Below are 18,128 nucleotides of genomic sequence, written 5' to 3'. Positions count from 1 at the left end.
ATCTCTAGCCAGCATCAACCTAAATAATGAAGACCTCAAAGCAACTATATTAATGTCAGGAATGAGGCAGAGTTTTTATTATTACGCTGTCGTTTCAGTATAGTGCCTAGTTAGAGATAAGAGAAGGAAATTAAAGAATACAAATTGGAAGGAGTCAAATTATTCCTATTTGAATATGATATACATAAGAAATCACTAGAATTCCACCAGAAAACTTTTAGAAATGACCTGTTCACATGAAATTGACCTATAAAATTGAGTTATATTATATATACCTAGACACTCACATTTAAAATCAAGACTTTTCCTCTGCTAGTGAGATTGGGTCTCCATCTTTTCCAAAACTAACCAGTTTGGAGCTAACTTTCAAGGATTCTGCCCATTGTCATGAGGGATCCCACTCGTGAACCCAGAATATCCTCAGTCAGATGAACAAGACTCCTCGGATGATTCGGGAATCTCACAGCCAGAAAACTTAGCAAAGGACCTGAAAAAGCTGACCTGAATTCAACCCCAGTGCCATGAAGCCTCCTGCTTCCCCGGCAGTATGTGGTCTTCGTTGCAGCCTCCACTGCAGCCGCCACCTCCGCTGCGCAGTGAAGATGAGACTGCTTGAGAACAAAAGTGAGAAAATCTTGAGAGAGATCCGAAGAGTCCGTACATTTCTGTCTACGCAGAAAGATCCTGTAGCAAGGATGAAGATACTGATGAAGAAGGAAAAGAAACTAAAAGGCCGTGATGAAAATGAGTTTGTAGAAGGTGAACCATTCAGATGCCTTTGCACTTTCTGCCTGTGGCAAGGGTAGGATCCTTCTGAGAATGCTAAAATTGGGAAAAATTAGGACAGTCAATTCAGGGCTAAGCTGTATACTGCCCGTACTGCTGATAATGCCATACAGCAGATGTGAAAGTTTTTGGTTTTGTTTTTAAGATTAAACTGTACAGTAGTGAGTTTTGTGGTAGTTTTATTCTTTATTTTTCTGGTGCTGGGTGATCTCTCTCCACACTTGTTACCATTACATGATATAGAATGTGTTAAGTTGAATGCATGTGAATGACTTTAATTTGACCCAAAGAATCAAGAATGAGTCTCAAATATTCTGTGAGTTTTAGAAGCCTCAAGTCTGGGGTTAAATACAATAACCTGAAAGAATGTCAATAGAATTTGGGGGTGTTTTGGTTTAGAAGGTAATAATTGGGATAGATCTTTGGATTTTCTCATTTGCAGAAATTTGTAATAAAGGCAATCTTGTTATTTTAATTTTTAGTAATAAGTACAGGGAACATATTAAAGTGTGCCATTGGAGTTTAAAAAATAGAATCAAAACAAAATTAAATACAAACAAATATTAACCAGGAAGGTGAGAGACTTCTTTATGAAAACTATAAAGAAAGATTGAAAAAGACACTAGACCATGAGAAGATTTTCAGAGCTCATGGAATTGGTAGAATTATTGTAAAAATGACCACCCTACCAAAAGACTCTTACAAATTCAGTGTCATCTCAATGAAAATTCCAGAACTCATAGGTAACCTCAGAAGACCCCAGATAACTAAAATATTTCTGAGTAAAAAGTGCAATGTTGGAGTTATTACTATACCAGTGTTCTTGCTATATTACAAAACTATTATATTATAAACAACATGGTACTAGCAAAACCAAACAACAACAAAAAGAACTCAACCAACCAAACAAAAAACTAGACATGTCAATCAGTGGAGCAAAAATCAATGACCTGTACATGATGTCTTAGTTAGGGTCACTATTGCTGTAATAGAAAAAGCATGGAACCTGGAGACAGAAACTGATGTAGAGGCCACAGAGGGTTTCCTCTTGATGTATTTTTAGAACCAATGTAAAATGTCTTTGACAATGCTTGTATTGCAGTGTTTTATAAGAAACCAGTTCTAGTCTCTGCCATGCCTCCAATGTACTTTGAATCCTTTCACATCTGCCTGAGTTTGTAGCACAAGCTGTGTGCCTCTTTCTAGGAGAGTTGGTTCTTAACTGAGGATAGCTCATCTCCGGGAAACATTACGTTGTGTCTGGACATGTTGTGATTATTATGGGTTGAACTTGTGCTTCTGACATCTGGTGGGTGTAGGTGGGGATGTTGCTAAACACTCCACAGTAATGCCTCCATATTGTCTTAGCTCTAACTGGCGACAGAACTGAGCTTGAGAGATCTTACTTTAGGATGAAATGAAAGCCTTCATTCTAAAGAAAACTTCTCAGCCTTGCCTGAGTGTGCAGGCCTAAAATCCCAGCTCAGAGGTCGAGGCTGATGGAGTACAATTCATAGTGTGCCTGGACTGTGGGGAGTTCCTAATGGAAAGAGTGCACAGAATGTAGCCAAGTGACAGAGAATTCGGTGCTCAGTCCTCATGGGGGTGGGAGGGATGTCTCATAGAGAAAAGATAAAATTATTTAGATATGCAATTCTCATGTAATACAAAAGGTATCGTGAACCATCTTTCTCAGTTTGAAATGCTCTGGCTCTTCTGGTGACTTATGGTTAATAATTATCTAGAAGCCTTATTGTGACGAAAGCACATACTCTTAGTGCTTATTAATTACTAGATAATTTTCTAGCTGCCTTGTTTTAGGCCTAGAACTGCAAGGATGCATAGGAACTAAAATCATGCTTTTCATTCTTTTTTTCCCTTTTTTAAAAAAACTGTTTCTTAGATTATACTGGATAGTATTTTAAAGACTCTCACATGTACGTAATGATATAATTTCAGAAAAGACCCAGTGCAGTAAGCTCCTCTGCGTATTAGCAAACTCTAGCTACTTCGATAACAATGCACATATATGCTCACACTCTGCTTCCTGTTTTCACTCAAATACCTCCTGCATTGCCAGGGATATATGGTCAACATTAATCAAGCAAAATAGATGGGTTCCTAAGGGTGAAACACAAACATATATTTGAAATAATTGTTTTTAGAAGTCTCATTCAACTAATGATGAAGTATACTTTACTTTTAATAAATTTACACCTTAGTATAAATAGTAAATAATATAAAGCTGCTAAAAACTGCAAAATAAAAATGTTGAAGGATAAATTATTGCTAATACATGTAATTATTACTAAAACATGGAACTAGCTTGTAAAACCAATTTATATGAAAGTAAACTTTCGTCATGTTTAGGAATCTTAGTTGTTTTAGTTAGGCTTTTTATTGCTGTTACCAGAACACCACAACCAAAAGTAACTTGGGGAGGAAATGGTTTATTGCACTTTCATTCCCACCTCACCATACATCATCTAAGGAAGCCAGGGCAGGGACTCAAGCAGACAGAAATCTGGAGGCTGGAGCTGATACAGAGGCCCTGGAATAATGCTGCTTATGGCTTGTTCAGTCAGTTTTCCTCCCTCCCTCCCTCCCTCCCTCCCTCCCTCCCTCCCTCCCTCCCTCCCTCCCTCCCTCCCTCCCTCATTCTCTTCCTCCCTCCTTCCCTTCCTTCCTCCTTCTCCTTCTCCTCCTCTTTCTTCTTTTTGAGACAGGGTTTTTTTGTGTAACAGTCTTAGCTGTCTTGGAACTAGCTCTGTAGACCAGGCTAGTATTGAACTCACAGAAATCTGCCTGCCTCTACTTCCTGAGTGCTGGGATTAAAGGTGTGTGCCACCACCACCCAGCACAGTCTGCTTTCTTATACCCTGGGGAGACTCCCTACCAGGAGTGGTACCACCCACAAGGGTCTGGGTGCTTCCATGTCAACCACTAGTTAGAAAATGCTCCACTGGACAGTTTCATGAGGGCATTTTCAGCTGATATTCTTTCTTCTCAGATGACTCTGGCCTGTGTCAAGTTGGCATTAGAATCCTGCACAGTGTGTGCTAGAGCAAAGACAGAAAGTGTCGAAAGAAAGTATTAGATTTTACAATATGACCTTATGATGCAAACTTCGGTTTTCTAATCCACTTTTAAAAATAACCTTATTTTACAAGTTCAGACATTTGAATAAAACAATGAAGAAATATTTTAAGAAATGTTAGGCATTCTTAAATAATCTCTGTTTATGTAAAAGATTTCGAACTGAACTTTAGAAAATATATTGGAATTGTGCCAGAAAAGGCTTCACTGCTGAATTAAAATGCTTTATACCTAAAGAGACAGTATCTTTATATTTGGTTCATAAGAAATAGTGAATGTTATCTCCTTGCTAAAATTGAAAGGCTAAGAAATAATGCCTCCCCATGAGTGTCAGATAATGACTACTTTTAGACTCTCAGATATGTTACTGGTTGACATCGGAGACTTCAGTACGTATGACATATGCCACTGATTTGCTAAAGGATGATAAGAAAAAAAACGCTTGTGTTGATTTTGATGGAGTCTAAAAAATAATGCCTGGCTTACAACTAGTTTAACTTATTCTTGTCTTTTTTTTTGAGTATTAAGTTTTTTGTCAAGATAATGATAGGCATATATGCATTTGAGCTTAAATGAAGAATATTTAATTACATTTCTTAATTTTTGCAGCCAATTTCTACAGAAATATTGGAGTATTCATCAGATAGTGACAAAGAAGATGACTCAGAGAATGCCCTGTTTATTGATTCAGAATCCCCTCACAAATTCCGGGTGGATTTTAAATCAGATGCAAGATGGTCTTTGAACAGACAGACTGACTCAGGGGCACATTCAGCTGAGCCCATATTGAACACTCCCCAGAAATATACATCCAACCTTCCCAAGACTTCAGAAAATTCAGCAACAAAGAAGAAGCTTTTAAGGTTAAATCATGTTTGTAATTTTCTTTTCCTCAATTCTTTTCTTTCTTTAAAATATTGACTGAGACTTTAATTTTAAAATACTTGTTTAATTGAGAAAGAAAATTCAAGTAAAATTCTGATTTTGATAGACAGTTAGTAAGCCTATTTTGGATGCAGTTTATGGAGTTGTTCATTCAAGTGGTGCGTTAGTGGATTTGGTTATGAATAGCTTGCATGATTGCTTTCTTTGGTGGTGGTGTGAGAGAATTGTCTGTATTCTGTCAATCATGTTTTAAATAAATGCTGATTGGCCAAACAGGAAGTATAGGCAGAAAAACAGAAAGTAGAGACAGGAAGTAGAAATGATGTAATGAGAACAGGAGAATTTTGGGAAGGAAGAAGCTGATTCCTCCCACTCCTTCCCAGATCACCAAAGCAACAGGATGTGATCTGCCCGACTGAAAAAGGTACTGAGTCACATGGCTAACATAGATCAGAATAATGGGTTAATATAAGCTACAAGAGCTAATAAGTAGCCTGACCTAATGGGCCAATCAGCTTTATAACTTATGGAGATCTCAGTGTGATTTTCTTTTGGGCTTGCCAGCTGTGGGGTACCGGGCAGGACAGAAACCCCAACAAGCTGGCCCTCCATGTTACAGGTGGAAATGTATTCTTTGACTCTTCAAGTTTTATTAAACATCAGGGTTCCAGGTGTTCTGTTAGATAGAGACACTCTTTCATTATCAAATGAAACTTATAAAGAGAAAAATAAAAATAAATATAAGTCCACAAGCTTATCTGTGTGGCATGAGTATGGTTAGAGAGAGTGGCCAAATTAATGCTTAAAATTTCAAAACAGCCTTATTTAAGGGATAAAAATACCTCACATGGCTGAGGAGAGCCACAGTGGGTGAATAGCCTTGTTACTAGTGTGTCAGTCCGTGACTGGCCTTGGTGAGCCAAGCAGAATGTGTGCAGGAACCTTTAGAGACATGTCACAACCTCATGCCATCCAAAGTGTTTTTGTTTGTTATAAACTGGAACAAAATAATGTCCCTGTTCATAGGCAAAAACATTGAGAGTAAGAAGGAACCTATGTCCAGCAGGGCCTTAAAGTAAAAGTGACAGAGAGCTCCTAGGTGAATTATCACAGTGGAGGATAACACGGTAGTGAGGGCGATGGGGTCTTTTACACTGATAGCACAGCAAACTGAGAGCGGTGAATGGTACAATGGCAGAACTGATGCCTAAACTCACACTCTGGATGGAGGGATTTAGCTGACTATCTTCTGAAAGAGATCTAGTCTCCAGAATAGTTGCAGAGAATAGTATTTCCAGAAGGAATATTTGCAGAGGCGAATAATGGGATGCATGCACTATCCTAAGAAAATTGATATCCTTTCTCATGTTGTTTTTTATAAATAAGGCACAAGGATGTGTACCCGTTCTTGAAAAACCACTTCCTAGTATCCAAAAATCGTGGATTGTGTCAAGAGACCAAAGGACAAGACGTGTCCATGATACACAGAGTACAGTTAGTGACTTAGTGGCATGAGGTTGGTTATATACAGCAGGAAGACCAGTGGATTAATGAGATTTAGAGTCAAAGTTTTCGAAAAGGGCTTATTAAATGGTCAAGACATAGCCCATATGACATCAAACACATTCCTGATGCTGGTGGGTCCAGTCGTAAAGCTATACGTACGTGCCACTTGATGGTTTAGTTTATTTGTATCATAGTGGGGAATTACATAAGTGAAACCCTCCAGTCTTACTCAGTGAGCATTATGGCTCAAGATAGTCACAGTTATTGCAAATCTGAGTCCAGCAATATCCCAAATGAAGCTGTTGCTTCAGAAGAGAATGACAATTGGAAATGATAAATACACACTTCTAATCATGCTATAAGCAGTGGGATTGTAGTTCAGGACAAACCTGGATGACATGGTGATTTTGAAGTTAGACTCATCTTAAAAATCCAGGAACTAGGAATCTAACTCAGTGATAGGGTGTTTGTCTAGCATGTGGGTGGCTTCTGGTTCAGTTACCAGGAAGGAAGGAGTGTGGAGAATATGTTGTCCTTGAAATTAGGATGATTTTAATAGTGCAGGTGGTGTTATCCTGGCCTAGAACATAGTGTTCCCAACCCTATTGAGAACCTTCTGTGTGTCAAGCTTGTTTTTGTATGCAGGAGGCCTGACAGTACTCCTCTGCCTATTCTGTGTGAAGACTGATTGCCAATCAGGAGGTAAAGTCGCTACAGTGTTAGAAACAAGGTAGTAGTAGGAGCAGCAGGTTTTGGATGGGAAGTGCTAGACTAAACACTTCAGGAGTTAGGCTACTAGGTGGTGGTAGGTTCTTAGGCATGAATTAATGGAAACGAGCACCTTGTAAACTTCAGATTTAGAAATTTAGGTTAGGTGAGTAGATGAAATAGAAGAAAGTAATTCAGAAAATCCATGGAACTTTCCTTCCTTTACTCCTTTCCCTCCTTCTCCCCTTCGCCTCCCTTTTCTGGCTTTGCCTTTTTCTAACTTTATTTTTAATTTTTCTTAATTTTGTGATCCTTGTAGTGTGTAGATACTAAATTATCTTACAGAGTCCAAGTAATGTTCTTGTTTTATTATTGTGCCCACCAACGGTTTGGCAAGTTCAGTCTTGTCTGAGGCTCTGAGTTCACTTTGCATTTATTTATTTGCATGTTAGGAGTCCCTCTTTGCCTAGCAGGATGCAGCATTTTCTAACCCTAGCCAAGTGATGAGTGCACATAGTAAACGCGCAGCATGTTTAAGGAGTGAACAAATTAAGAAAGTGTAGAAAGGGAACCATACCTACTTAGCTGTCAAATTCTGTGAGTACAATGGCAGTTCAGCTTTGTTGAGAATCAGGAAATAGACCGCTAAGAAAACTAGGAAGTGGAAATGATACACAGAAAGAGAATATAATACAAAGGGTTTCCTTGTTTCCTCCGTTTTTGGTTGAGGGGCATGGAATGTGAAAGCTGCAATTGTTATGAGGGCTGTTTATTTAAACATAGTTTATTATATTTCATTAAACAGAGGCGGGCTGGCAGAGAGACTAAAAGAACTGCAGAATCGTGAGAGATCTGCCATTTCTTTGTGGAGACATCGATGTGTTTCTTACCAAATGACACCTTTAGGTAAGATTTTTATAAACATCTAAGATGATCGGTGCAAAATATTCCAGATAAAAATGTTTTCTCACATCAAATACATGAAGGTTATTGTTAATGTTTTTGTGACTTAAAAAAAATTCTTTCCAATAGTCTTTGTTTTGGGGGATACTTTTCGAAAACTATTTTGGTAGGGTGTGGGAGCTGACTGGGCTGGTAAAATGCTAGCTATGTAAGCCTGAAGATCTATCTATCTATCATCTATCCATCTATCCATCATCTATCTATCTATCTATCTATCTATCTATCTATCTATCTATCTATCTATCTATCTATGTATCTATCTATCTATCTATCTATCTATGTTTCTATCTATCTATCTATCTATCTATCTATCTATCTATCTATCTCAGTGGAGGTCTCTAGCGTGTATTCGAAATATATATTATATATAGTGTATTAATTTTGGTGAAATACTAGAAGATTGTACAAGCAAAAATGAAAATGCGTCTGTTAGAAAGACTTGCAGGATTTACAGTTGTAGGTCTATTGGTAGAATGCTTTTGTTTCATTCATGAAATCCTATGTGCATTGCCCAGCACTGTGTAAGTCAGGTGTGGTGGTGCACACTATAATCTCAGCACTCAGGAGATGGAGGCAGGAGAATAGTAGTTGAAGGTCATCCTCAACTAGAGAGGAAATTTGAGGCCAGCCTGGGCTATGTAAGACTCTGTCTCAAGGAGGCAGAAGATGTGATGATTCCTCTGTTCTACAAAAGAATGATTTCAAACTCTTTGTTCACATCCTAATTTACTTCACTTTGTCCTTTCTTTTATAGTATTTTAATTAGTCACATGCATTAATTTTCAGAAGAACATGCCCAGGATGATTTGAGTTCACATGCATGTCAGTGGATTCTGACTGTGTATTTCAAATGAATCAACAATCATAGTATCCACAGATTTTTTTCTATTACATCCCTTCCATCTCAGTTAACTAATAAAATGTTCTGTGACTTTTTAAAAAAAAAATTTTAGAACAATCTTTTCTCATTTTGCATACTCATCCCAGTTCACACTCCCTCCCTTTCTCTTGCTTCCCCACTTTTCCCCCATCCGAGCCTCCCCCCATCTACTTAGAGAGGGTAAGGCTTACCAAGTAGAGTCAAGAAAAAGTCTGACACATTACTTTAAAGCAGGACCAAGCCCCTACTCCTATATCTAGGCTGAGCAAGGTATCGCTCCAAAAAGAATGGGTACCAAAATGCCGGTTCAAGCACTAGGGCTAAATCCTGGTCCCATTGCCAGTGGACCCACAGACTGCCCAAGCCACACAACTGTCACCTACAGTCATTGAGTCTAGTTTTGTCCTATGCTGGTTCCCTTGCTAGTACTCCAGAGTCAGTGAGCTCTCACTGGCTCTGCTCAGCTATTTCTATGGGTATCCCCATTATGGTCATGACATCTTTGCTCATATTATTATTCCTCCCCCTCTTGGACTGGTCTCTGGAAGCTTGGGCTACTGCTTAGCTGTGGATCTTTGCATCTGCTACCATCAGTTGCTGGATGAAGGTTCAATGATGACAATTAAGGTAGTCGTCAATCCAATTACCAGGGATGGCCAGTTCAGGCACCCTCTCTAGTATTGCTTTGGGTCTTAGCTGGTATCATTCTTGCGGATTCCTGAGAATTTCCCTAATGCCAGGTTTCTTGCTGGCTTCATAATGGCTCCCACAATCAAGATATCTCTTTCCTTGCTCTCCCTCTCTGTCATTCTCCCATCGCAACCATCCCATTCCCTCATGATCTCCTCCTCCCTTTTGTCATCCTCCCCCCTCCCATTTCCAATTTTCTCAGGAGATCTTTTCTAATTCCTCTTTCCAGGGGGGATCCATGTATGTCTTTCTTAGGGCTCTTGTTTCCTTGCTTCTCTGGGGTTGTGGACTATATAGGCTGGTTATCCTTTGCCTTATGTCTAATATCCACTTACGAGTGAGTACATGCTATATTTGTCTTTCTGGGACTAGGTTACCTCACTCAATGTAGTTTTCTCTAGTCCAATCCATTTGTCTACAAATTTCAAAATGTCATACCAAGCTGTTTTCATTACCATAGCTCTGTAGTAAAACTTGAAGTCTTTCCTATCTAAAAGCATGAGAGAGCTCTTCATTTTCTGATGTCTTTTTCAATTTCTTCAAAGACTTGAAGTTCTTTTCATACAGGTCTTTTACTTCTTTGGTTAGTATTATCTCAAGATATTTTTTGTTATTTGTGACTGTAGCATGAATACTAAAATCCCAGTGACAGAAATTGGGGTTCAACCTAAAAATCAGAAAAATAAAGCAGCCAAACCACTAGAGAATTCTTGCCTCTACCAAGGCTGGGTAACCACAAACTAAGCAGACAGGGCCTTTCTCTCCTCCCGTTACATATTTCTTCTAGTGCTGGGATTAAAGGCGTGACTCCTTAGTACTGGGATTAAAGCCGTAGGTCACCACCACCCGGATTTGTTTCTGGTTGATTTTGTGTAGCCCAGGGTAGACTTGAACTCACAGAAATCTATATGCCCTTTTTCTCAAATCCTGGATTTAAAGATATGTGTCACCATTACTTGATATGTAGTAGCTTTAACTTTGCCTCTAGTCTTTAGGCAAGATTTATAATAATAAATAATAAAATTTATAATAAATAATAATAATAGTAATAATAATATACCACTATATGTGGTTATTGTAAAGGGTGATGTTTCTCTGATTTCTTTCTCAGACCTTTTATTATTTGTATATAGGAAGGCTGCTCATTTTTTTTTCTTCATAGATGGTATTTTATTCTCTGTCAGATAAAACAGTCTTTTAAAGGCTTTTGGATAAACAGTGAATCTGATTTAAAGTTCATGTCAGTATCAATCAGGGTTCTCTAGGGGAGCATACTGTTAGAATGAACACATATAAAGAGAGACTATTCAGTTGACCTATATGATATGATCTGAGTAGCCCAACAATGTCCATTTTCACCCTGGAGAGACTGAGAACTCAGTAGCTGCTCAGTCTAGGTGCATGACTGTCTCAGCAGTCCCAGATAGGTACCAAAGACCTCAAGAATTCTTGGAGAGCTCTAGGTCTTCACTCTTGGAAGGCCAGAGAAGCTGGATTCTGCTATCTCAGATCCCCTTATATCTTGGACATCAAAAGAAAGTTTGTAATGGATTATTTAAAAATGCTGCAGGATCCTTGGGCAATGACAGCAGGCCATGTGGTGGCAGGCAGCGGGCAGCTGGTCACAAAAGCAGTCAGTCCCAGGCAGGGATGCCACAGTTCCCATGCCGCAGATCTCTGAAGGTGGCTGGTCCCATGCAGCAAGCCAAGCTGCGGGCAAGAGACAGACCGATAGGCACTTTATGCAGAGCAAGAGTGGATATTTAGTTAGTGGGTTATGGAAGGGAAGGGGGAGAAGGAGAAGAGCAGAGAGAGGGGCACAGAGAGAAAGAGAGAGACAGAGACAGAGACAGAAGCTGCCTCTTCGAGAGAGAGACAGAAGAGCTCATTTTTCTTTTTTTGAGTTGATCTTGTATCCTGCCACATTACTGAAGGTGTTTATCAATTGTAGGAGTTCCCTGGTAGAGTTTTTGGGGTCACTTATGTATACTATCATATCATCTGCAAATAGCGAAAGTTTGACTTCTTCCTTTCTAGTTTGTCCCCTTGATCTCCTTTTGTTGTCTTATTGCTCTAGCTAGAACTTTGAGTATTATAGTTAATAGATATGGAGAGAGTAGACAGCTTGTCTTGTTCCTCATTTTTGTGGAATCGCTTTGAGTTTCTCTCCATTTAATTTGATGTTGGCTGTCAGCTTGCTGTATATTTCTTTTATTATGTTTAGATACGTTTCTAGTATTCCTGATCTCTTCAAGACCTTTATCATACAGGGGTGTTAAGATTTTGTCATAGGCTTTTTCAGTGTCTAGTGAGATGATCATATGTTTTTTCTTTCAGTTTATTTATATGTTGGATTATATTGACAGATTTTCATATATTGAACCATCCTTGCATCTCTGAGATGAAACCCCACTTGATCATGTTGGATGATTTTTTTTTTATGTGTTCTTAGATTCGGTTTGCCAGCATTCTACTGAATATTTTTACATAAATGTTCATGAGGGAGATTGGTCTGTAATTCTTTTTCTTAGTTGCATCTTTGTGTGGTTTGGCTGTCAGGGTAACTTTAGCCTCGTTAAAAGGGTTTGGCAATGTTTTTTTTCTGTTTCTATTGTTTGGAACAATTTGAGGAGTATAGGTATTAAGCTCTTCTTTGAAGTTCTGGTAGTATTCTGTGCTGAAATCATTCAGTCCTGGACTTTTTTTTTTTAGTTAGGAGACTTTTGATGTCTGCTTCTATTTCCTTTGGGGTTATAGGTCTGTTTAAGTTGTTTATCTGATCTTGATTCAGTTTTGGTATGTGGTTCCTATCCAGAAAATTGTCCATTTTGTTTAGATTTTCTAGTTTTGTGGAATACAGATTTTCAAAGTATGACCTAATGATCCTTTGGATTTCCTCAGTGTCTGTTGTTAATGTCCCCCTTTTCATTTCTGATTTTTTTTTTAATTTGGATATTTTCTCTCTGCCTTTTGGTTAGTTTGCATATGGGTTTGTCTGTCTTGTTGATTTTCTGTAAGAACCAACTCTTTGTTTCATTGATTCTTTATTTTGTTTTCTTTGTTTCTGTTTTACTGACTTCAACCCTCAATTTCCTGCTGTCTAGTCCTTCTGGGTGAGTCTGTTTCTTTTTATTCTAGAGCTTTCAGGTGTGCTGTTAATTCTCTAGTGTGAGATTTCTCCTTTTTTTTTTCTTTTTTTTAATGTAGCCACTTTAGTGCCGTGAACTTTGCTCTTAGCACTGCTTTCATAGTGTCCTATAGATTTGGGTATATTATGCTTTTGTTTTTGTGGAATTCTAGGAAATATTTAATTTCTTTATTTCTTCCTTGAACCAGGACTGATTCAGTTGAGCATTGTTCAATTTCTATGAGTTTGTAGACTTTCTAAAATTAGTGTTGTTGTTGAATTCTAACTTTAAGCCATGGTGATCTGATAAGATACAAGGGGTTATTCTGATTTTTTTTTTTTTTTTGTATCTGTTGAGGTTTACTTTGTGATTGAGTATGTGGTCAATTTTAGGGAAGGTTTCATGAAGTGCTGAGAAGAAGGTATATTCTTTGGTGTTGGGTGAAATGTTCTGTAGATGTCTGTTTATTCAATTTGAATTGTGACATTTTAGTTCTCTTATTTCTCTGTTAAGTTTCTGTCTGGCTATTCTATTACTGTGTGGGGTTTGATGTGTGATTTAAGCTTTAATAATGTTACTTTTGCACATATAGGTGCTCTTGTATTTGGGGCAAAGATGTTCAAATTTGAAATTTCATCATGATGGATTTTTTCTGTGTTTAGTATGAAGTGTCCTTTTTCATCTTTTCTGATTTATTTTAGTTTGAAGTCTGTTTTGTTAGATATTAGGATAGCTACCCCCACTTTTTTCTTAGGTCCATTTAATTGGAAAATCTTTTCCCAACTCTTTATACTGAGGTAATGTTTGTTTGTCTTTGAGGTTGAGGTATGTTTCTTGTGTATAGCAGAAGGATGGATCCTGTTTTCATATCCATTTTGTTAGCTTGTGTCTTTTTATAGGTGAACGAGTCCATTGATATTAAGAAATGTTAATGACCAGTGATTGTTTATTCCTGTTATTTTTCAATGATAGTGTTTGTGTGTTTTCTTTCTTTGAGGTTTGCTGGTGTGAGTTATAAAGTTATCTGTGACTGTGATTTTGTGGGTGCAGCTGACTTCCTTGGGTTTGAATTTTCCTTTTAGTACTTTCTGTAAGGCTGGATTTGTTGATAGATATTGTTTAAATCTGGTTTTGTCATGAAATATCTTGTTTTCTCTGTCTGTGGTGACTGAAAGTTTTGCTGGGTATAGTAGTCTGGGCTTGTATCCATGGTCTCTCAGTGTCTGCTGCTCATCTGTCCAGGACCTTCTGGCTTTCAGTGTTTCCATTGAGAAATAGAGTGCAATTTTGATAGGTCTGCCTTTATATGGTTACTTGGCCTTTTTCCTTTGCAGTTATTAATATTCTTTCTTTATTCTGTATGTTTATTGTTTTTTTCTGTATGTTTGTTAGGTATAGATTGAATAGGAAAACTGATTTGAGCTGGGCAATGGTGGCTCATGCTTTTAATCCTGGCATTTGGGAGGCAGGGGCAGGCAGATCTGTGAAACTGAGGCTAGCCTGGTCTACGGAGTGAGTTCCAGGACTGCCAGCGCTGTTGCACAGAGCTATTCTGTCTTGAGAAAAGAAAACTGACTTGAGAATGTCTTTAAAGGCTAATGCTATAGTTATTGCACATGTGCTGGACCAGGCATTACACCATGTATTTACTGTGATCCTAATTCCCAGTACTTCCAGAGGTAGCTAATACTATATCTATATTAACTATTATCGTTAGAGAAACAAAATCAGGTATTTGTATTTCTTAATTTGAGGATTAAAAATATTTTTATTTATACTTTAAAATGTTCACACAGTGTATTTGGATCATAATCACTCTCAGCTTCTTCTCCTAGCTTCTTCTCCTAACTCCTTCCAGGTTGAGCCTCACTTCCTTAACCTCTCCCAATTCCATGTTCTTTTTTTTTTTTTTTGAATTCTTTCTGTTGTTGTTTTATATTAGTCCATGACTACAATTTGTGCTGCCCATATAGTCCCAGTTGTTGTGCCGTTCACTGGAACATGGTCAACCAACCAGGAGCATATTTAAAGAAAGAAAACCAGCTCTCCTCCAGTAGCCATCAGCTCACCATAGTTCTCATTAAGAACTCGTTCCCACTCTATGCCACAGTGCTGATGCGCCTTTCTTCCTGCAGGTCTTGTATAGCCCACTAGAGCTGCTGTGTTCATGAGTACAGCAGCCCTGTCATATTGAGAAGACAGTTTTGTTCAGCTCCTCCTTAGACTGAGGCTCCTAATCTTTCTAGTATAGCTAAGTAATTGTTTCTGGCAGTTACTCAATCTGTTTCCTGGATGATGTGATATTTTGATTAAATGCTCCAACATTTTTGGAAAATATTGCCCTAGCAGCATAGAAATGACCTTTTTTTGAACTATTCACCAGATTGCAAAACAGTATTCTTTGTAAAATGAGTGTCTCTGATACTTATATCTCTTGGACTCAAATTAGGAGCTCGCCTCCAGCAGATAATTTGACAAACCTTATCCCATGCTCTTTTTCTTTCTTAGGTAAGTGGAATTGAGACTGCTTTGTTTTATTCCACAAAGGCATTGTTTATTTGTGTCCCCTAGAACTCCTGGCAGTACTCTACCCAGAGGACAAGACTGCTGTCCCTTCTCTATATCTGTGGTGTTCAGGGCATGATAGTAGTTAACATAAAATAACTTGTTTATCCCCAAAGGTATTTGGTGCTGTGGATATTGAGAAGGCGTTATCTTATTTCAAATATGGTTAGTACTTACTAAATGCTTCCAAAAATGAACAGTTGGTAATAGTGTGTTTCACCCTATGTTTTTAAGTGCATTTTAATAATAGAATCATAGGTGTTTGAGCTCTAATAATATTTGTGTGTTTCTATAATTGTTTTCCTTTTATGAGTTTCTATGTACTCTAAAGTAACCACTGAGTATCTGTTACATTTTGCTACCCGATAGGTAGTTCTTCATGTCCGTCCTTCCTTCCTTCCTTCCTTCCTTCCTTCCTTCCTTCCTTCCTTCCTTCCTTCCTTCCTTCCTTCCTCCCTCTGTCCCTCCCTCTCTCTCTCTCTCCCCCTTTCTTCTTCCCTCTTCCTTTCCTTCCTTCTTTTTCAAGACAGGGTTTCTCTGTAGACCACTTTTCTTTTTGCTTCTAAATTTCTCTAATTTTCTAGGTACTGCTTTGTTGTAGGGAGAACAGGTCCTTTTGTTTCATCTCGCCCGGCTATTACACCCAAAATAACCACACAGAAATTGTATTAATTGAACACTGCCTGGCCCATTAGTTCTAGCCTCTTATTGGCTAACTCTCACATCTTGATTTAACCCATTTCTAATAATCTGTGTAGCACCATGAGGTCGTGGCTTACCGGGAAAGATTCTAACCAGCGTCAGTCTTGGGCAGGAGCTTCATGGAGTCTGCCTGTCTGTCCTTCTTCCCAGCATTCTGTTCTGTCTACTCTGCCCACCTAAGTACTGCCCTATCAAAAGGCCAAGGCAGTTTCTTTATTCAACCAATGAAAGCAACACATCGACAGAAGAACCTCCTATATCACTGCTTGGCTGCCTTACCCTAGAGAACTATGCAAACTAAAATGACTTTCATTGATCCTAGCTTGCTCTTCTGTTCTCCGTTGAAGAGCAATACTTTTCATTAAAGACGCACGTGCTTTACTCTTTACTAAAGAGTCACATGCTTGCTCTTTCATCAGTGCTGTCTTAGAAGTTTGTCTTTACATCTCCATTTCTCCTCATATCATGCCCAGCAGTAAGTTGACATTGTACACGCTCACGTCCTTCCCTAACTCTGTTTCCTTCCTATTCTCAGGTGAGACAGGTACAGACCGTGAGAAGTAGTCATCCTAAACAGTGCCCTGACAAGTTGGTGGGCCAGCTCCTTGTGCAAATCTGAGCTCTAGCACTAGGTCAGGAGAATGGATGGGGAGCTTGAGGAAAAGAAAACAAAGTAATGAAGCAAAAGAGAGGAAGCATTGGAAACGGAAGTGAAACGACATATAACTTAAAACTTGGCTTTTGATCTTTTTGCTGTTAATCTGCAGTGTTTGAGAGACTGGTGATACTGAGTGTTATTTGCAGCTCTATTTTCCTTATTCCTGCTTAGCTAATTTTGTATTTTAAAAATTAAACAGTAATAGAAAAAGACAAAATATTTTCATTACCTGCAACTAATAGCACATGTTAATCTTTTGCCTTTATGCCTTTTGTGTGTATTTTATAGCACCTTTTATTCACCTTTCCTCTGAATCACAGCAGCCTTTGTCTCTCCTAGGAGAAATCACCCGCCTGTCTTTGTGTGCCCCCTGCTGTGTTTTCACTTCCTTCCAGCTATTCTGCCTTCTTCCCCTTCCCATTTTGTTGCCTGTGTTACTCAGATTAGCTTTTAACTTGGGATTTTCTTGACTTAGTCTGTCTAGTAGCTAGGATTATAGATGACATCTACCACACCCAACATGAGGACTTTGCAAAGATTTTGACTTTTATTAGGAATATTTTGTATGTCCCACCTCACTCCAGCCACTTGATCTTATCAGGTGAACCACACTCACGCTAGGCAAATGTTCTGTAACTGAGCTAACCCTCCCAGTTCTTTGTGCTTTTACATTGGTACAACATGTGTATCCATAATTATTATTGAATTGGTTCCACTTTGTTTATTCTCTAATTCTCTCGGATATTGACTGGAGCAAGTGACATTATCTGTTTCATAGAAGAGAAAATGGAGGAATTGAAATCTATGTAGTTTGGCCAATTCTATAAGAGAAGCACTCCTAGAATCCAGATTAAATTCTACCCTTTTAAATCCATACCTCAAGCACCCAGCAGTCCATGAACATTCCTTTGCTGTCACTGGTACATAGTTTCTGACAGAAGCAGAGAAGCAGTTAATGTGTAGGATGTTTTTATGTTTTTAAATGTGTTTTCCTTTTTTCTCTTTCTGTCTTTTTTTTTTTTTTTTTGGCCTGTTCTGCTTCTAGGCAGAAAGTCTGGTGTCTTAACTGTGAAAATTCTGGAGCTACATGAGGAATGCACCATGCAAGTTGCAGTGTGTGAGCAGTTAGCAGGGCCACCAACCACCAGCCCTCCCAGGGGAATAGCTCCTGGACTGGGAGCCTGTCTGAAGGTTCTTTTTACCAGAGAGACTGCAGACTACCTAAGGGGGCTTCCCCAGGACATCATCTACATCTTCCCTCCTTGGTGAGTACAGCAAGCTGAGTCCGATCATCAGCTGTGCATTTGCCTCATAAGAGGAAGACATTTTTACCAGGAAAAATTCAGTGACTTTGTTAGAAAAATGCTAAGAAAGGAAAACCGGGATGTGACTTGGATCTTATGTGATAGAATTGTGTCCGCTTGGAATCAGAGATTTTATAATTCAGATTTAGGGAGTAGGAAAAACAACCACTTGAGGATTTTTGTCCATGATGTGTGTTGTATGATCTACAATCTGGCCATTTTTGTTCTTATTCTTTCTGGGAAAATAGGTGTAGTAG

General features: G+C 38.5%; 1 protein-coding gene across 5 annotated transcripts in view; it reads left to right on the top strand.

The window, feature by feature from the left end:
* The window catches only part of Spidr (scaffold protein involved in DNA repair), a 242,950-nt gene that overhangs the window by 72,402 nt on the left and 152,420 nt on the right, over positions 1-18,128 (top strand). For all 5 annotated transcript variants that reach the window (XM_048452445.3, XM_048452444.3, XM_048452443.3 and 2 more), the window contains exons 6-8: positions 4,492-4,745; positions 7,787-7,887; positions 17,613-17,832. In XM_048452445.3, the coding sequence (XP_048308402.3) occupies positions 4,492-4,745; positions 7,787-7,887; positions 17,613-17,832 (575 nt within the window). The remainder of the gene's footprint in view (positions 1-4,491; positions 4,746-7,786; positions 7,888-17,612; positions 17,833-18,128) is intronic.

The sequence above is a fragment of the Myodes glareolus genome, chromosome 2, assembly GCF_982192425.1.
Source record: "Myodes glareolus chromosome 2, mMyoGla1.1, whole genome shotgun sequence".
Taxonomy (NCBI): Eukaryota; Metazoa; Chordata; class Mammalia; order Rodentia; family Cricetidae; genus Myodes; species Myodes glareolus.
Note: the sequence above shows the minus strand (reverse complement) of the source record. Positions and strands in the feature narration are given on the sequence as shown.